The following is a 21396-nucleotide window of genomic DNA, read 5'->3' as shown; positions in this document are numbered from 1 at the left end:
ATTCAATCAATCCATTTATACTTAATGAACACTAATATCACAGTACTTACCTTTCACATTATAAAAACTAGTACATTAAAAATTACTAAAAACTGTCAACCTAAACTATATCTCTGAGAAAACAAGCTTCCTAAAAAAACTATGCAATACAATTGCATGTGTGGCCAATTTTGAGCAAGCAAAGGGCAATTCCCCACCTCTTGGCATACAGCCTTATTTTAAATCAGCAGGGCAGCTTTTCTGATAATTATCAGTATTATATCAGCCTAATACAGTGCTGTAATACCTGAACTTATGCAAAGTTAAGTTCCAGAGCCCCTCGTGCAAGGCGAGGATTCGCGTAAGTTTGGTACTGTCACTAAAAACACTAATAAATGCTTATTTATAGAGTTTAAACACTAAATATGACCCTAATCATGCTCCCAAAGTATTAAGCTAACTTCTAAATATAAAGTTACTGCACTTTAATTTCATTCAAAAGTTAGCATAATACATTACCCTTAAAAAAGAAATAAATGGCTGATGTAAAAATAGAGCACAGTCGACCCTCATTAAGAAGGACTAATAGCGGGGGCCAGGGTGCCCGTCTTAGCCGACTGTCTGGTTTAACTGGTGATATCTATATACAGGCAGTCCCTGGTTAACAGAGGGCTCGGTTTTACAGCACTTGTCTAGCGACGAATATTGGCAATTTTCGGCGCCAAAAGTCCTCGATTTCTGCTTAACGGCGCCGATATTTGGGTACTGACGCCGATACATACCTAACAGAGGCGCCAATAACCGAAAATCGGCACTTTTCGGCGCCGATAAACCCCAAAACTTGCTGAAAAAGCGCCGAAATTACCGATTTTCGGTTAGCGGCAATTTTCGGTTATCATCACATTCTTAGAACGGAACCCTGCCAATAACCGGGGACTGCCTGTATATACCTATAAATATACTGTATTTCATTATTTTTATAAGGAATATGAATAATAACCAATGCAGAAACGTGAAAGATGAAAAATGAAGAATAAAACATGATAAAAATTATAGAATTCGGCCACATACATAGATGCCTAGGCCAAGACATGAACGCATAATGAAAGTTAAGATAATGAAATTTAGGTTACAGGTACACAATCCTTTTCTCAAAATCCTTGAGACCAGATGCGTTTCAGTTTTTAGAACTTTTCGGATTTCGTAACTGTGGGTCAGGAGCATAATCAAACGCCACTATTGCAGCAAAAACATTTTTTCCCTTTTTTCATGTTTTTCATTTTAGTTATTCATTCAATATAGTTTTTATTATTTATATTAATATACTGTTAAATGAATGTGAGATAATTAAGATCATCAATAATAAAATAGTGGACAATTAAAACCATAAGTTTGCTAACACATTTTGTTTTCAAATAAAATAGTGGGACAATTAAAACCATAAGTTCGCTAACACATTTTGTTTTCAACAAAAACATTCTGTAAAATGCATAAATATAAATGATAAAAATAACTGTAACTCAACTTGTGAATTTTAATGTTAAGTAATGCCCAAGTCACACACTGGCGATTCAAGACCATGACCATCGTAATTTGCTCATTACAGTGCGGTTGCGCTCTAGGTACGACCAAATCGGCATCAATTGGCATGATTCGTAACCTCGTCGTCGAGTTTGGCAACATCTGCCAGGCAATGACGTATGTGCAAGGATGCACAACACCTACACGGTTGAGCCACGACGACTATCAAAAGTTGCCATGTCATGCCGCTTGACACAATTGTGGCGTAACGTCATCAAGACTGATCAGACGGCGTCCGCATTTGATTACGTCAAGACGTAACTAACAATGTCAACATGCGCCATCCAGTATGACATATGCCATGTACTTGGCAAGCCCACAGCATGTGCAGTGGGGATGCGCAGTAGTGTATTCTGGCTCCTTCTTTGGTGGGGATGCGCTGTAGTGTATTTTGGCTCCCTTTTTTTCTTTTTTGTTATTGTTCACACAAGAAAAGAAAAAAGTTCTTCTAGTAACTGTTCTTTAATCATGCTACTGTAAATGCTTTTTGTACATTTTCAAGGTTATTACGAAAAGGCATTTTCATGACATGATGCTGCCGTTGTGTCTGTCAGCACAGAAAGTAACTAAGTCGGCTATAAATCACCATGAATCATCATGTCTTCACAGACTTTGACGTCCTGTAAAAAACCGTTAAATGTGGGCGTGGCCTGAATCATCGGCGACTGTCGCGTATGACTACGCAAGTTCGTAATCTCATCTCAACGTGCGCACTGCTGTCGAAAAGGTTCATTACATATGACGTCATGGTGTCGTAATCAGCAAATTACAATGGTCGCAGTCTTGACTCGCCAATGTGTGATGCTTGCATTAGATATAAAAATATGTTTCATCATACTGATCTTGGAGAGGGTTGTCTTTTATTTTACTAATGTTGTCATCAGTTTGCAGTCATAAATTTGAGGATGGTCTGGGAACAGGACTTGCAAGTGATGATACATCACCACAATAGAATGTTGTGGGATTTTTCATACCACTATTTAAAAGTTAAAATTATTGTTGAATTCTTGTTTTCATGAAGAAATAAAGCAAATTATTGCCATCAGTAGTCAAATAATAATGATCATGGCAACGTTCAAACTTAGTGCTGTTACGAAGTATGTCTATACAGTATATAGAAAAGGCTGCCACAAAATATAAATAGAACAGAAACAGAGGGCTGTCATTGGCTAGCAGATCTCCATGGCAGCCAGCCAGCCAATCAGGTTTTAGCTGTACAGTATAACCCCCGTATTCGCGTTCTCATGATTTGTAGACTCACATATTCACGGCTTTCTCCGTGGAATGTATCTACACATTATTCGTGGAAAATTTGCCCATTTGCAGTATTTTTCACTGAGAAATATTCACTAATTATTGTATTTTCATATAATTTTCATAAATAAATGCACTTTTTGTGATAAAACTATTAAAATACTCAGGTATAAGCATTTTTAGAGGGTTTTTCTTGTGTTTAAACTATCAAAATAGGCAGTTTCGAGTGTTTTTAGAGGGGTTTTAAGTATTCGCGATTTTAGCTATTCGCAGGGGGGTGTGGTATGCATCCCCCGTGAATACGGGGGGTTTACTGTATTCTGTCTGAGAAAGAACATTTTGCTCAGAGAAGCTGACGATGACAAAACGATGACATAAGTGCGTGTGTTTTGAATACAATACGTAGTTTTTAGCAGTGTACTGTATGTATTTTACTAATTACACTAAGAAGAGAATGACTTCCTTCTTATTACTTTGAATGCAAAATTGTTGGTTCTTGTTGGTTCAGATTCTTCAGCAACAAAATATTTTTTTTTGCTTAAGAAGATATTTACTAACGCTACGTTGACATACCTTTACAACAAAATTCTTCTCTTTAACCTCTCAAGGATAGAATTACACTGCATAGAGGGAACTGGCAATTTTCTCTCTCTCGTATCATTTGCCACATAAACACAAGTATTGTTCAGTAAATCGGCTTTAGTCTTCATAAAGTTTACCTTTGCCATGTCTTTTCTTTCCTATAAAAAAACATACAAAGCATTGTACTGTAGCTACCAGTCAGGCAGAAGATAGGTAAAACTGTTAAGGCTCAGTGACTGGCTACGATACTTCCTATCCTTCCAGACAATAAAGTTTCCTAAAGAAGGTATGTACTGTGTACAAGTTAAATTGGTTACAAGTTAAAAGCATTTCAGTTTAGTACAGTATAAATACAGAACAGTATATATAAAATCAAAATGTAAATTAAAAGTTTTTCATTTACCTTTGGTAAATAAAAAGGAAAACGGTATGCGACGAGTGGAAGAACAGTAACTATCTTGAATCATGGATGAACATTACGTCTTTTATATCGGCTGACCCTCTTCGGTGTCCATCTTATCCGATGTCCGGATTAACTGGGTCCGGCTTAACGAGGGTCGACTGCACAGTATCATAATGGTACTGTATTTGCCACACTAGTGCATTTACAGTAAGTATACATATACTAATGTTACCCCTAATTCATGGGATGCCATTTTCTTTTTCACTCACAGAGTAAAAGACTTTTTTTTGTGTCACTAGGTAGACTTCATAAGTCAAAGTTTATGACTTCTGATTTGGCTGAATGGGGAAAACACTTAAACATCGATGCTGTCCCAGTGGTGTTAAAAGGTGTCTTGTAGGATGGCTTTTCTGTTTGGGACAAGAGAGCAATACATGGCCAGTTGTGAATTTTTAAAGTGGCAAACAGATCCAGAGTGGGACCCTCCCACATTTTAAGAGTTTGTTCACTGCTGCTTGATGCAAAGACCATTCTGTCACCACTATCTGGCCTGGCCTGCTTAGGGTGTCTAAAATGATGTTGTTCTTCCCCAGAATGTACCAGGCTATCAGTGTTAGTCCCTTGAGTTTGAACCAACTGCTGGAAGATTCAGTACAAGAGAAATCATTCCTCATTGTTTGTTCAGATATGCAAGAACTGAAGTGTTGTCGCTCAAAGCTACTGTGGTCTTGCCCTGAGGACACTTTTGGAACAATTGTAGAGCTAACCAGGCTGCTTTCATCTCCAGACATTGATGTGTTCCTGACATTCCTTTCCAAACCACTTGCCTGAGAAGGTCTTTCCATTTAGGTGGGCACCCCAACCCCTTCAGGATGCTTCTGAAAAGCAGCATCTCCAGTTGGCTCAGTTGTAGTCCTCGCAGATGATTCTGGGGATCTCTACACCATTGTAGGTCTAATATGTTCTTTTCTGTCACTGGCATTAGGTCTTTCCATGGCATTGCTTGACCCTTGCTCTTCTCTTTTAACTTCCATTGCAAGGAACAAATGTGTGTTCTGCCCCTTAGAACTAGTTTCTCCAAGGATAGAGATGATGTCTTATTAAAATTTGCCATTTCTTCTTTGGTTGTGGAAGTTTAGAGAGAAACTGGCTAGAGATGTCTATGAACTTCGCTACCCTCTCCTGTGATGGGTAGGTCATAGCCTTCATGTTGATTATCATTTCCAGGCATCTTAACTCTTGAGTCGGAATAAGGTCCGACTGATTAGAATTCCCAGTTTTAACGTAAGTTTAAAATTAAGTCTCTGTCCCTGAGGGCTTGTTCAGCTGTCCAAGCTAGAAGGAGCCAATCGTCTAAATACCTTTGTACACGAATCCCTCTTCTGTATGCCCATTCTGAGACTAGTTGAAAACTCTGGTAAAGACTTGGGGAGCTGTTGCTAGGCCAAAGCAGGGAGCCCTGAACTGGTAGGTAATGTTTTCTGAAACAAACCTGAGGAACTTCCTGGAGGAAGGATGTACCGGAATGTGGAAATACGCATCTTGAAGATCTAGGGAGACCATGGAGACCATGAAGTCCCCTTCCCTGAAGCCACCAGAATAGATTGGGAAGTTTCCATCTTGAACGGAGTCAAGTTCAGATATGTGTTTAAAGTTGACAGATCTCCAACCTCCCGATGCTTTCTCTACCAGGAAAAGACAGCTGTAGAAACCTGGAAAGTTGTCTAGCATGGCTCTCACCTCTTATTGACCAAAAGGGAGGATATATCTTTTTTTTTTGAGAGTTTGCATTGTCCAATCCTCAGCCTTCATTGTTCCCTAGACAGCCCCCACCTTGGTCTGAAGTTGTGGATGGGGGAGCTTCAGAGACCTAGAAAATGACAGGGAACCTTCCTCCCCTTCTATACGGTTGTCCAACTCCTTTAAGGTAGACTTTGCCATCAGAGACAAAGCAAGACAGATGGAGTGTTTGGTCTCTGGAATGGACTCCACCACTGTTCCATAAAAAAGGTATTGGTGGTGTCTTCCGGGGTTTCTCTCTTGGGTTCAGGAAGACTTAAATTCTCAGGAAGACTTAAAATTCTCTAATTTTTAAAATAAAGCCTGCAAAGCTCAGTCCTTCTTCACAAAGATCTTGGAGGGCTGGGTCCAATTCCTCTTCCAAGTTTGAAGGATCTAATATGCTTGACGGACTGGGTCTGTTCCGTTATCCGCTCCGTTGATGAGCCCAGGTGTCTCGCCTCCGTTCCCTGACTCTCTCATCCAGGAGAGTAAGAACTTAATTCTCCATTGGTGTCTCAACTCAGAGAACAGCACATCAACTGCTGTTTAGAATGTAGAAGAGTAGTGCGGCTCTTATCTCCATGCCGCTCAAACTTCAAAGGAGTACCAAGCCACATTACACTTCACCGTACCGCATCATACTTCTGGAACATGAGCGGGAGGTGTGACCGGAAACAATGACAAACTTAATATTACACGAAATTCCATACAAATCACATAGGCAAAAAAGTTTGTTGATCGATGGTCAACTGAACAACTACCCATGCTAACTCTTGATCACGAGATCAAGTCAGAATGGGTATCGTTCTATCTGATAAAGTCTCAGTCTGAATGCTGGAAAAACACTAATTTTCATCAAGACTGACAAGAAAAGTTCAGTAAATAGTAATGGGTAATGAGCAAACCTACGAAAATTGCACACATTAATTGAGGGTCTACAAGACGCAGAGAGATAAAGTACGTCTTATCACGCAGTCGGCTGGGAAACACCTGAGGAAGCTGGGGTAGGTTCGAACCAGGCCCAATGTGGGCACAGGAAGCTAGTGGTTTTCAGTAAAAATCCACTAAAGTAAAATACCACTAAATCTGATCATTACAAATTAACTGAAACTGGTTAATCTACTACTATTGGCTAAGCCTATTCCAGTTTTAATGGTATTAAAAATGTAATATCCATACTGTATAATCCTTCCAAACACTCCCAATTTTCACGTCAAATATTATATAATTTCAGCTATGACAATTTATGTGAGATATCATTAGCTTTCTCAGTATTGTAACATATTATTAAAAGCCAGTCTTCTGTATTATGCCCACTTTATCTGTAAACATGTGATGATTGAAAATTAATAAAATTAAATATAATAATATTTCACTAAGGCATTCAAATCATGGACAGATTCATAATTTCAAGAGCGGGAGGGGGTCCAAGATTAGTTTGCACCTGTGGTCTAGGGACCTCTAGGGCCCCAAGGAACAATCACTAAACGATACAATGGCACCTCAACTTAATGGACTGATCAGGAGCATGTCCCTTACATAGTGAAATCAGCTCAGTAACAAAGACTGGTATATACAGTACCCTGGACACATACAGACCCTAGAACCAACTCACATATCTTACAAAAAGTAAGTATACCTTAGTTTTACCAGACCACTGAGCTGATTAACAGCTCTCCTAGGGCTAACAAGGATTAGACTTATTTTATAGAACCAATTGGTTGCCCAACGGGACCTACAACTTATTGTGGAATCCGACCACATTATAGCGAAAATGAATTTCTATCACCAGAAATACATTCCTCTAACTCTTCATCAGCCGGCCGGGAATTGAACTCCGCCCATCGACAGATCTGTAGCTCAAATTTCAAAGGGCTCACATATCTTGCAGTGAAGAGAAATTTCATATAAAGTAGTTGATAGCCCATCTAAACAGTACTTTGTGGTTATCATTCAATTCTAAATATTAATTTACTTATCATTCAAATTCAGAGGCAGTGGTACCTCAACTTAGAGACCTCAGAGTAGTAGATTTTCTTACTAAGTGGATATGCCCAAGTCTGATAAAAATGCTAAAAATATTTCATATTTATCTGGGTAATCCAGTTAGTACGCTAGAGTTATTGGACAGAGGAATGAATACATCTCAGCAGACTACCCCTTGTGCTTCCTGTAACTCAGTAAGTAAGCGAAAGGTATAGGGCATTATACAAACAGACAACCAATACTTTCCTGTTAAATCTTTGAACATGAATCCCTTGTTCCCAGGGTAACTGACCCATCATGCCTCACTGTTTATGTGCTTCAGTCATTATTTGATATCTGTTGTCTCTCTTGTAAGAACCTGTGCTCTGTAATCAACATGACCTTTTGTGCTTTTTGCTTTTGCAAGAAAAGCGTACTGTATGCTTATTTTTGTGTTATTCTTTCTACAATGCAAAATACAGTTACAAAATCTAATGTGCTTGCACTACGTTGTTAAATTTATAAGTAAAATTTTTTTAAGTGAAAACATCACTCTTCATTCATCTCACAGTCACATACCCATAAAGTCTGAGGGGTCTGGTTAAATAAAGATGACTGTAGGCATCTTTGAACTATACTGCATAACTGGTAATCACTCTATCCTGCAATCACCATTAACTGAACATTTGAAGAGTTGATTGATTGACTGATTAAATGTTCTCTGGTATCAGGACAATTAAGGTCACTGTCGCTGTATTAAATAGTCACTTATTTGATTTTTTAAAAGTTATTTGTGGTTAAAGTGAGTGCAATTGCACTCGTATGTGTACTGTACTACAGAATAGGAAATACTGTAATTACCATTCAAACATAAAATCAGTTTCTTATGCAATTTTTTTTCTTGTGATTGCACCAGGCTTCTTTACTTCACTGTGTGAGCATGTGTTCTGATATTAAAAGATTTTTGGTTATAAGAAGTGCTACTGCACTTGTATGTGTACTGCTGAACAAGAAATATTGTTAACCAAACAAATAAAAACTTTTGTTTCATGATTTTTCCTCTCTTACGCAATTTTGTCATGCTTCTTTGTTTCATTGTGTGGCCAATTACTCTGCAATTTTAAGATTTGTTGTGAAAAGAATTGTAATTACACTAATGTATTACAGAATAGAAAATCACTGTTAATCAAACATTTAAGGGAGTATTCTTTTTTATCAAATATATATGGGAGTATTCTTTTTTTTATCAAACATATATGTGAATGTTTCTTTTTTAATGGCTTCCGGGATCTTTGCTTCATTATGCAAATGGGCTCTGAAATTCCATGAATCACTGTAGAAAAAGAATGTATATTGAAAATTAACTGTTTATCATATGTCTTGGATGCTAGAAATGCTGTTTCTGCACAAACACCAAGGAATCCAAAGGCAATATGGCTTCTCTTGGCTTTGTCCCTTACTACAGGCTAAATTTCAACCTCCACTTTGGAGATTGCAGTAGACCATCTATCTTATCCATAACTGTCTTGGATGATGTTTTTTTAGTACAAATATTAAAGAATTCTTTAAGTTATCTCACCCAGCCTTTATATAACACCTGTACATCTTGGTCCCAACATACAAAGTATAAGCTGGTTACTTTTATCCTGATTTACTCGTACAGTACATTTTAAATATGCTGTAACAATATGAGGTATTACTTATTTTAACTCACATTCCTACCACAGACCAACCACCATGCCCTATAAAAAAAAGCCAAAACTATATATATATCCTTAATGTATTATTATTAAATACACAATTTACCCAGACCACTGACTTAACATTTCTTACTCTCACAAGGTGGCCCCAAAGGTTTGTTCTTTGGGATTACATTAGATCTTATTCAAAATACTGCAACTTCCTATCATTTTAGAAATTATAAATATACTGAAAATGATGAGGATTGTGAAGAAATTTCTTTAAAGACAAAGATTCTGATAACGTACTTGATATATGTTGTTGGATATTTCTGACTGTAAGTGGATTACTCGACTGTTTTTTCTGCAGTGTTTTATACCTGAATGGCAATGGTGGTGGAATGTTGTTAACAAAATTCTCTTTAGCCAGTGAGTCACCTGACTGAATCTTTATTGCACTTCTAAAGTTACTAAATCTCACTGAAAGGAAAGATTCACCTGTCCGACCATATTCTTATTTCTCAAAACTGTCTGGTTCTCATTACCAAATCTACTGGTTTTTTACATTAAAAATATCAAGTTCAGCAAGCATAGCACCCTATCACACACAACAGTAATCTAAAGGTAAGGGTTTTTGTTTTGTTTTCCCTACATTTATGCAGATAGTTCAAGATAGGATACCTGATATCACTCAAAGATGAATTCTCTCTATTGAATAAACTGTACTAGCTCATATGTATGGACCTTCCATAATACAGTAATGTGCATGTTTTGCCAACCTACCATATATACAAAATAAATATATTAAAGCATTCACAACTGTAAACAACTTCTCTTTACACAATTTTCCTTGAACAACTCTCAAAATATATACTAATCAAAAGCACAAAAGTGATTGTACACACTATTTCAATGCATGCTCACTAACACTGAAAAAACAATGTATCTGTAATTACAATTAATGTGATTACTATTAAATGAGTTCATACTGTAGATTCGCTTTGAAGCTAACTAACAAGACTCATTTTCAAGAAATAATTGCAAATATTTAAGAAACAGAACTGTAACCACATTTGCACACCAAATAAGTTACACAATGCATTCATATCTATATACTGTAAATTCAATTGTTTAATTAAAAAATATTTAGAAATTCAAGAAGAATACACCAAAATGGTTAAATATGACAAATTACTGGTCATCTTCAGTGCAATTACAGTACTGAAAGTAGTTGTGAAATTAAAACCCTCATTTTTTCATGAACCATGAAAAATTTTCAACTTACCTGAAGTGAATAAGGTTTGAAATTGGGGTCTCTCCCTTGGCAGATGATAAAAGCAATTCCAAAAACTCATCCAAGCGGGTTTGCCGTTCCTGGAAATAAATTTTTATAAAATGACATTTTTATAATAAAAGTTTTATATATACTTACCAAGTAATTACATAGCTATAGTTTCTAACTAACTAGCACGGCAGCTTAAATTCAAAATCAGTGGCAGCACTTCGATTGTTTAGTGTAGGTGACCAGTCCCATCCGCTAACGGGAATACTAGGAACGACTTGGCAGACAACCTCATTCTGTCTGTGCCTTATGTCCATCTGAGGGGAGGAGGGTGGGCTCTTATTTTGTAATTACTTGATAAGTATATATAAAACTTTATTTTATTATAAAAATTTCACTTTTATATAAGTAACTTATCAAGTAATTACATAGCTGATCCCACACTGATAGGAGGTGGGATACATGGACATTCTACTCCATAACATTAAGTCATGTAATGAATTTGAAATAGAAAAGTCGCTAGCATTGAAAACAATGCTTGTCGTTTCCTTATCTAAGAGAGCTACTGCAGGAGAAATACTGCCTCTGGTTGGTGCTCATCTTAACCTGTAGTGGCATGGCGGTATAGCCATGGGTCTCCTCTACTTAAGAGGGATCTTTGCAGCAAAGGAGTATTCTGATGGCTAGCAAAGCATCAATAGGTGCCCGCCCTTGCCCTGGGCTCAGTACCAACATAAAAAACAATATTGTCACCTGCACTGAAATAAAACCAAAACCCATCCACAGAGTGGTGGGTGCTCCAGGTACGTTGTACCTCCCTGAAGAGATAGGAGAAAATCCCATGATTCCTCCCGCGATACCATGCCAGTCACTAATAATGGTCCCAAGGAACTTCAAAATTTCAACACTTTCAACTTTCATTAAAAATAGTGAGAAGCAAAGATCGATTACACTTCCAGTAGGTCGATTGCAGAATGGAAGTAATGGGCATATTATGCCTGAAATCTAGTGAGGTAGAAGCTGCTCTGATGTCCTTAGCTTTCACTAAGTAGGAAAAATGCTATCCCGAATCTGTGTGTGTGTCTCAGAAATAACGTCCGCTTAAGAAAAGGACAAAGTGTTCTTGGTAAGAGAGCAAAACGGGTCCTGGCCAGAACACTACAAGTTATGGATGGCCCTCGGATGTTCCGGTCCTGCTCAGGTAATACCTGAAAGCTCCATAGGACGGAGAGCACTCTGTTCTTCCTCAGAACCAAGGATGTCCGTCAAGTTCTTAAGGGAGAAAGAACAGATCCAGGGCTTGGAAGGGTCCTCGTTCTTGGCTAAAAATCCAAGGGTAAAGGAGCAAACCGTGTCTCCTTGTGAAAAAACCTACTCTCACCAGGAGGATAGCCTTTTGGGTAAGGTTTTTCAGGGAAGAGGAAACTTGGGGTTCAAAGGAGGGACCTGCCAGTCACTTCAACATTACGTCCAGGTTCCAGGAAGCCGGATTTCATTCCTTGCTTGGATCAATCAAAGGACTTGATGAGGTTGTTGAGATTAGGTATGGCAAAAAATCAATGTCCCTGTGCTTAAAAAAAGAGTTAAACGTTGTTTGATACCCCTTAATTGTGGAACACAAGAAATTCTAGATCTCCTCAGATAAAAGATGCAATCCGTAGCTTGGGTACAGATGTCTCGGAAGAAGAGATGTAGAAACTGAGACACCAGCTACATAAATTTGCTCACTTAGTCTGGTACTTGGAGCTAGATGACTGACGTCTGCATCTTGCAATAGCCCCTGTAGCATGTCTTGAAAACCCCTTTGTTCTGACAAGCTTACAGACAGTCTGAAACCCGTCCGGTCAAGAGCGAACCACCCTTGGCGGTATCTCTAAAAGTGAGGCTGACCAAGTAGACACAGATTGGGGGAGTCTTGGAGAGTCCACCAAAAAACCATGGCAGGTTTGGGAACCATTATTCATGGGTCAGAACGGGGCTATGACAGTCACCGCAACATTGCGATGAGCCTGAAAATTGTTCCACACTTTCTTGACCATGTTGAAGAGCAGAAAAGTGTGGGTTCCTTGGGGAGGCAAACAGGTCCAAAGTCACCCTGCCCTGTAGATTCCACAGATCCCAAAAGACTTGGGGGTCCAAGGTCCAATCAGTGGGAAGGGCAAGCTTCTGAAAACTCAGTTCGTCCACCAGAACTTTTTAGTTTGCCCTGAAAAAATAGAGTGACTAGAAAACTCTATTTTGATTATCAACGGTAGAAGTTCTCTCACTGCATGATGGAGAGAAAATGAGTGACAGCCTCCTTGCTAATCGTATAAATGTTCGGACTGTGGTCCTGTCTAAATGGACTACTACAGTCTTGGGGTGGACTAGGGTCGAGAAGCACTCAAGCCTTAAGCAAATCGCTTTTGGCTCTCTGACAAAGATGTGAAGGATCCAATCTTCTGAGGACCACGTCCCGGAAACTTCCTAGTTCCCCAAGCGGGCACCCCTAGATCCGAGGCGTTAAGAAGTAGTGTAGGTCTGGGCCCAAAGGATAAAGGGGGCTTCCTTCTGAAAGTCTATGTTCGGACAGTCACCACTGCAGGGCTGACTTTAATCCGGGGCTATGGGAAAAAACGAAGGTACCTGGCTGTGTTTCCCTGTCCCAGTTGGTCTTGTGAACAAAACCTTTAAGAATTTCCCCTTCAAAGGGAATCAAAGAAGTCAGTTGTCCAGGGAAAAAACTGATGTTCATGCCCAGAAAAAGAAGTCAAATGCAAGAGGAGCAAGGACTCAAGTAAAGATTTGTGCCGTAGACGGACCTGAGATACTCTCCGGAGACCATAAGGGACATGGAAGGATGTATCCTGCATATCCAAGGTTTCCATCCAATCACTCTGGAGAATGGATGACAGGACTGTCTGGTCAGTCTCCATCTTGAACTTCATCCTCTATTCGAAGAGAAAAAAGGGGGGCTGTGGGCTATGCAGCTTGCTGAAAACCATATGGACTTGCGGACAACCGAGCGTACTTGCAGATGATCATGCAGACTCGCAGACAACCGTGCGGACTAGCTACCAACACTGCAGACTCAACATCATGCAGACACGTGGACACCCGTGTGGACTCGACTTCTTATTGGACTCAATAATGTTTGCGTGGACTCAATGACACCTCGTACAGACCAAAAACATGTGGAACTGTACGTGGCGAAAACTAATATCTGGCAAGCTTATAGAAGCTTGAAAAAGTCCATAAACCACAAAAGTCTAGGCACGGCCTAACAGCAGCCTTGTCAAAATAATGCCAAGTGCTCTGGAACAGGCGCTGGGCGCTCTGGAACTGGCGCTAGGTAGTTGGTACCAGGGGCTCGGAAGTTGAACCCAGGCATTCAGAAACTGGCAATGACTGATAGCGCTGGTCCAAGAGGGTTTATGGGGCTTTCTCTTCTTGCTTGGGGCCCGAGAAAGGTCATTCAACAAAAGAGCACTCAGGAGAAAAGGTACAGTAAAGCCCCCGGATTTGCATTCTCACAATTCGCAGACTCAGCGATTTGCAGAATTTTCTGTGGAACCTATCTATACCCATTCGTGGATTTTTTCATAAAGCAATATTCTGTATTTTCATATTTTTGTGACTAAATACTGTACTGTATGTTCATATACATTTTATGATAAAATATTTACAGTACTGTACTAATTTTCATATGTTAATATTAAGTTTAATAAGATTAAATAATATTAAATAAAAATAATAATTCTTTCTAAACCTTCCTTTCTCCGTTCTCTCTCTCTCTCTCTCTCTCTTACTGAGATGAGAGAATTTTTATGGATATGTAATAAGTGTTTATTTTTGTATGATAAATAAATGATTCACTAATTTTCAAATATTAATATCGATGTAAACACATCAAAATATCAATTCAATACAGAATATATAGTGAATTAGTAAGATTTTAGTTCAATCCCTCTTCATTTTCTGTATCAGACTTAGGGGGAGGGATGAAGGCATAACTGTCATCATACAAAAAAAGGATACTAAGAATGAAAGATAGATAGATAGAAAGTAAAATATTAATACAATAATAGGATAATAGTTTAAAGTAAATTTGATGTAAGACACAAGTTTAAGGTATACATTTGGTATCTGAACTTTCAAGATAGGCAGTTGTAAGCATTTTTAGAAGGGGGTGTTAATTAATTGCGGACTGTATCTATTCGCGGGAGTCAGATCGAAAAAGAGTCGGAGAACCACAGCGAAACTGAAGGAAGGCTGTGAGATGAAGCTAGCTTCCTTACTGTTTGACAGGAAGTGGAGAACAGCAATCGTCATTGTGTGTACCTTCAGTGGCTGTGAAGAATCAAAAAACTTTACGGCGCTTTCAGTGTACGCCGGAATCATCGCAACTGGATGAAAACTGGAGGAAGACTTGCAAAACTCTCAGATGAAGTTTGTCCAACTTGACTAACGTCTCGGTGGACAACAGAGTCCAGAGTAGGCACATCCACTAATGTTCCGAGCAAGGAGAAAAAAAGGGGTACTTGCAGACCACCTGAGAGCAGCTGTGATTCTCTTGGCAGATAGAAAAAGCCCCAAAATTCTGCGAGTTGTGACTGAAAACCAAAAAGAGGACTCTTGCGACGGTGGCTGTGTTCTGAGGAAGAGGTGATGTAGGTCTGGAGGCGAAAATGACAGGGCTGATTGCGAATGTGTGACTCTCTCCATAGAAAATGAGCATCAGAGCTCTCTCTTCTTGAGATTTCAAAGATAACAGCAGAAACCTCCAAAAAACCTCTCTCCACTGTCCTTGTCTGCACAGAATAGGACTTAAGAGACAATCCAAGGTGATGTTTCTCAGTAAACACTTCGGAGTCTTCAATCTTCTTAGTCAGTGCCCTGATGCCAGCCAAGGAAAGCCTAGAACTTCAAAAAATCTTGACAAGATATTCAACAAGGAGGCTTATTTCCATCAAAGCACCAGAGGGATGAAAATCAAGACACTTGTCTTTCTCCCTTTTCACCGAAAGCCAAACTCCCAACTCCTTGAGACTTCTTCGAGGACGAAGAAAGCACGAGGGAGCTTTCTTCTTTTTTCAGCTCATAAACTTGGACACAGATGTCCTTGTCGGCAAAGGACGGGGCTCAAAACACTAACTGTCTCTTAAGAAGGAGCAACACTGGCTCGTCTTGAACTCTAGGCAAAGGTGGAACAGACTGAAGAGAGACAAAACGCTTGTGAGCAGGCTGTATGGCGCTCAGAGGAGGGAGTCTGATACTGAGGAGTTGGTGCCTGGTGATTGGGATCTGGTGCCCGCCACTTGAAAGCCAGAGCTAGGCGTTCAGTAAGGAACTGGCACTCAAGAAAGAACAGCAGTGTGTTCTTGGAGAAGACAGGCACCAAGTACTAAGGAAAGTGCCGAGCGCTTGGGAACTGTTGTTGGGTGTTCGGGAAAAGGTGCCAGTCGAACAGGAACTGGTGCCGGACAATAGTAGGCTGACACCAGGCGCTCGGGAAGATGTCAATTTGATGAATGACGACAATACACATCCATCAACACACCTTTCCAGTGGCTGTTTAACACTACACATCCATCAAAATGCCTTTCCAATGCTGTCTGTTGATACCTGGGAACAGACTGCAGGTTCGACTGTGGGGACAATACCCAGAGACAAACCCCCTCGGACTCCCTTGGACCACTAATATGCCTTCTCCCAGGTTTCGGGGAGCATGGCAGGGACTGTAGGTCTAGGAGATCCAACGGGCCAGATAGCCACCTCCCCAACGAAATCAAGAGAGGCACCTTTTCAAACCTCCATTGGACTTTCAGTATGTCTTCTCCCATGTTTAGGGGAGCAGGACAGTGACTTAGGTCTAGGAGAGCTGACGGGCCAGAGAGCCAACTCCTCCACTGCACAACACTTTCACTGTCACAAGGTTAATTCCTGTTAACCCCGACTCAAGGCTAGCAATGGCACAGGAAGGAAGTGAGGGAGCCAGGTGCAGGAGCAAGTGGATAAAAAGTAGGAGGGCTAGTAACCACAAAGAAAAATTGGATGCGGGAGCCGATGCCAGGTACTGGGTGCTCTGAGCTGGAGCCAGGGTGTAGTTGGCGCCAGGCAAGCTGGGCACCAGGCGAGCTAGTAGCTTGGGAGCTGGAGAGCACTCCTGGGCGTTCAGAGCATGAGCTGGTGTGAGGCAAGCTGGAGGTCAGGTTAGTGCTAAAAAATGTGGAACGTTTCACAATTGCATGTCATCCTTGCGTAGGGGCCATGCTAATCTTCTCTGTATCATTCCAATTTCAGAATATGTACTGCCAAAGCAAGTACTGGAGCATGATTCTTGGCTATCAAGAACATCTTTTCCTAAAGCTCACTGCAACCATAACATTTAGCACAATTTCTCTCCTACTACATTCCTACCCTCACGCTTTATCAGCTCTGCAAAGGAAAGTGTGATAAGATGTTTAATCCTGATTGCAAATTTGCTACTGTAGCAAAAAAATTCATGAAATTGAATCAACTTAATAAAAACAAAACAAGAAAAAACTGATCCTGAAAGCTTGCAGCTTGAAGGCTACTCAAAATAAGCAGGAATACTTCACCAAAATCCAGTTATACAATAAAAAATAATGAACAAAGCTGCTGTAAGTACTTGATGTTTACATCAAGCACGGCAGAAACAGAATGACGTTGTCTGCTAAGTCGTTCCTAGTATTCCCATCAGCGGGCAGGACGGGTCATCTACACTAAACAATCGAAGTACATTACTACTGCAAACTTTGAATTTAAGCTGCTGCACTGGTTAGAAGTTATAGCTATGTAATTACTTGGTAAGTTACTTATATAAAACATTTCGTTATACAATAAAGAAACTAATTCCAATTACATTTCCACCATCTTCATAACTATTTATAAATGTACTGAAAACAAGCATTCTGAAAAGAAAACCGACAATATTTACATACAAGACTATGAGGTAAAAACAATAATGGAAAAATTTTCTACCTAGGAACCACAATATGTAGCAAACCACCTGTTCCTGATATATATTTATTAGCATTATTTCAACTATACAGTATTGGTGAATTGCTCTTATGTGTGAACAGGAGCAGCCTGTCTCAATTTCTGTGGAACTTTATAACGATCCCCAATCTGCTTCCCAAAGCTTATACTTTGGGTGACAAGGAGATGGAGGCTTACCATCACAGATGTTTTCCTTACAGACAACTGGTAATCTAGAGTAAAGGCAGAGGAACAAATAGACAAATTTATAGCTGAACGAGTCATGGTAAATGCCATACCTTACGAGTGATCCATCATTCATCTAAACCTTATCATTACTGTCAAGCGGCTGTTCATTAAGGTTTTCCTACCTATCACACTATACCTCCCTGAATGTGGTGTTTAGCATTAAAACCACCCATTAACATACATGGTGCTGAACTTTGTTAACCAGTGTTAAAGGTCATTGATATCTAGTTACCTGCTATTTCCAGATACATCTATCAGGTAATCTAATCTAGGTTCTAAATACAGAGATTGTTATGTAATCTTTTGAGCAATATGGATTTGATTAGCACCAGCCTGAAGGACCATGTAAATTAGGATGGTGCTCTATTTAATTAACCTACAACTGACAAAGCCTGTCTCTCGCTAGGCACTTTCTCCTGGGTATGGAGATAAATCTATAAAAGTTGAAATTCAGATCAAGACTTTTTAGTTTGTCCCCAATTCAGTTTCTTGAAGACATATTATCTTAGCATCTGAATCCCTATATAAATTCTGCAATTACTTACAATCCATCCTCAATTTCAGTTTCTTGGAAACATATCTTAGCATCTGAGTCCCCATACAATGTCTTCAATTATTCAACACTATTAGTAATGCAACATCAGTCGAATGTTTTTGCTTCATTTTCCTTGTGGAACTTACTAAGGTTGCTGCATCTGTGAATGGTCTGGATATAGATGGCTTTCCATAAGCACCTTTGTGTTTAGTTTTTCTTGTTTGTTTGTCCTACAAGAATGATGGATCTCAGCCTTCGTGCTTTTTATACTCCTGATACTTGATTCCTTTGACCTTACTAGGGCAGCAGCACAGTGTAAGTTAGGTTCCATTCTGTTAAGAGCATTATTTAGAGTTGGCAGAGGGTAGGATGAAGGAGTCTGCAGTCTCTTTGAAACCTTCCCCTGTTTGTGTTCCATTCCTTCAGTGAGAGTTTCTGCTGACAATACCACTCACAATGTGGGTGTTAGGGAAGAAAGAAGCAATACTTCTCCACCATGTAGTTAAGTAGCATATACCAGAGGAGACATTATCTGCCTCAAATTAGTGTCCTCTTGCCCCGTAAGGCTAAGCACCTTACCTAGATGGCTGGGCTACCACTACAGGGGATAGAACATCTGCCACACAGAAAAGTATTACCAACTCAGATGGGACCTTTGGGATAGTAAGAGCTAGGGGGTTTTAAGCCCCAACATAGTTCTTTAGTTTTCCTATCAGCTTTTGGTAAATGCTTATTTGCTAAGCATTAGCTTTACTCATTGTTGCCTCTTCATATTTAAATTCTCCTCGTTTTTATCAAAAGATTTTGGTCCCACTTACATTTATTATACTTTCGAGAAGTGAAACACTGCACCATGTTCAAGGCCCTGAACAATTACTGTAGATCTTATTTTCCCTCACAAAATTGGGTGGCCAAAAACAAAACAACTGAAATACTGCAGGGCCTTAGGGTGGGAGGACTTTGCTAGCACCCTTCAAGTTTCAAATGTTAGGATACACTGGTCCTGAATTTATATGGAACCACTGGCACTCACGAAGGTAAAAATGATATCTCAGAGTCACACTCTCAGGGAACATGCTCTACAAGTAATTCTCTCAAATTTGCAATGTTTAATTTGTTAACACTGTGCTGAGATAGCAAATTGTTCTTTGAGTGTCCTTTTTGCATTCCTGGTCTGAGCCAAGTGTAATGGAAGGGCAATACCTGTCTGGTGGTGGATCAGGACATGCAGGGGAACAGCAGGTTCAAAAGAATTAACTGTTAGTTCAGGTAAAGTAATATTTATATTTTCTTTTTAATAACAAAAGACATGTGGCCTCCAGTGATTTATGGTTGCCAGGTCAAATGAAGTAGCATTTAACACATACAGTTGGTGGTAAGTGGCCAAGTCACCTAATCCCCATCAAGACATTACCAATTGATAAAAACAGGGTCCTTCTAAAATTGGCCAGTCTGATTTTGGATCCTTTACTTCTAGGTAAGACACTTTCCTCTGCCTACATGAACAGTAAACTGCAATGTCTTTCATATTTTCTACATATTCATTTCTTTTCATTAAACATCAGACAACACTGAATATATTACACAGTCATCATTTTCATCAAAGTTTTGACTCTGTGGATTTTAAAACAGATAAAGTTAATGATCTGTCAACAGCTGGTCCCAAGGCTATATGAATTCCAATCGGGTGAATTTTCATTAGTAAGGGAGTATAATTTTTAACAAAAATAATAGTTTAGAAATTAAAAATTATTTCTGAAGATGAAACAGCTACCAGTAATAGACAGCCTTCTCCAAGGTAATATATAGACTGCAGTTTATCATTATCCTACAATGCCCAAAAAACAATTATGATTCTACTGATATTGCTAAGCTATCCACAAAGACTCTGAGAAATAATTAAAACATATATTTGGTACAATTTGCTATACAAGATCATTAGAAATATTCAGGAATTCACTAAGTACAATAGAATACTGAATAGCAGTAAATTTTTTTTTTCCATAATATCATTTCTAAGCATTCTATATGCCCCTGCATTCTACATGTCATCAAATAATTATACTAGTTCTTCCATTATGGATGGTATCACAAGAGAAGCTCAGTATTAAAAAATATACGTGGGGCAAGAGATTTTCAATGCCTAAAATATATTATCAGAGCATAAGGAAAGCAGAAGGGAACTGAGAACCCTGTTGTAACAGATGAGCAGGTATTAGATGAGGTAGAGCATTTATGTCACATTTGGGATACTGGCTGTCAAGCAGGAATTGAGAGCAGTAATAAAGAAAGCAAGCTGCTGCATCATGGATGAAATGGAGAGAGGTAGCTCAATTAACGGAAAAAAAAAAAAAGTGTCCCATTAGTAGAGAAAGGAAAGACTTACAACGGTTAAAAAAGGCTTGGACTATTCTCTGAACAAAAACATGGGTACTGAATGGGATAATGATAATATTTTGTTCAAAATGTGACCATAGAAAGTTAGGTTCAGAGCTGGAGTATGGTAAGAAGAATGTACTATGCAGGATGAAGTGGCATAGATATGTAGTCTCCAGAAGCTGGAAAAAAGACTGAGATAACAACAACTGCAAATATGTGAATGTGTGATGAGAGGACAAAAGGGGGACCAGATGAAGGAGTATAAGGATGAAGGCCTGTAGGAAGGTAAAAGATGAAGATCCAGACCTGATACAATACAGGACAAAAGAGAGCGGAGAGAACTTATCTCACACCCAATCTCATTAATGAAATAACAGACATAAAAACATACAGGACAAAGATGACGGAGTACTATAAAGAAATATTTTTGTGGAGTACTTTAAATACAATGTTGTGGGATTGTCAAAAATACGTGCCTCAAATATTGCACAATGTAATAAAATTAACTGTAACTACTAAACAACAAATATTTCTTATCTTTCTTACTTATGGTTTACTCAAGGATAATGTTTCACCCCAAGGGTTATACTCTTTAACAAATCATTACAAGATTTCAACCTGAAAGGAAGATAACAGGTAAGACTCCACCTCACTTACCAATACATCTGTCGACTGAGTCTGTGCAAAGGAGGTCCAGGTCTCCTGCAATCGCTGGTCACTCATCCTTCTCTCATATCTTAGCCCT

General features: G+C 39.2%; 1 protein-coding gene and 1 non-coding gene across 11 annotated transcripts in view; both read right to left on the bottom strand.

Annotated features, from left to right (window-relative positions):
- The window catches only part of mv (lysosomal-trafficking regulator mauve), a 284471-nt gene that overhangs the window by 248947 nt on the left and 14128 nt on the right, over window positions 1-21396 (bottom strand). For all 10 annotated transcript variants that reach the window (XM_067101421.1, XM_067101424.1, XM_067101413.1 and 7 more), the window contains exons 2-3: window positions 21309-21394; window positions 10511-10599 (exon numbers count right to left, since the gene is read on the bottom strand). In XM_067101421.1, coding sequence (XP_066957522.1) covers window positions 10511-10599; window positions 21309-21374 — 155 coding nt within the window. In that variant the 5' untranslated portion in view covers window positions 21375-21394. The remainder of the gene's footprint in view (window positions 1-10510; window positions 10600-21308; window positions 21395-21396) is intronic.
- LOC136837136 (U6 spliceosomal RNA) lies at window positions 16709-16813 on the bottom strand. The gene has a single exon (XR_010852597.1). It is a non-coding gene; the product is annotated as a U6 spliceosomal RNA (small nuclear RNA).

Source organism: Macrobrachium rosenbergii, chromosome 57 (genome assembly GCF_040412425.1).
Source record: "Macrobrachium rosenbergii isolate ZJJX-2024 chromosome 57, ASM4041242v1, whole genome shotgun sequence".
Classification (NCBI taxonomy): domain Eukaryota; kingdom Metazoa; phylum Arthropoda; class Malacostraca; order Decapoda; family Palaemonidae; genus Macrobrachium; species Macrobrachium rosenbergii.
The sequence above is the reverse complement of the archived record's forward strand: the minus strand, read 5'-3'. Positions and strand labels throughout refer to the sequence as shown.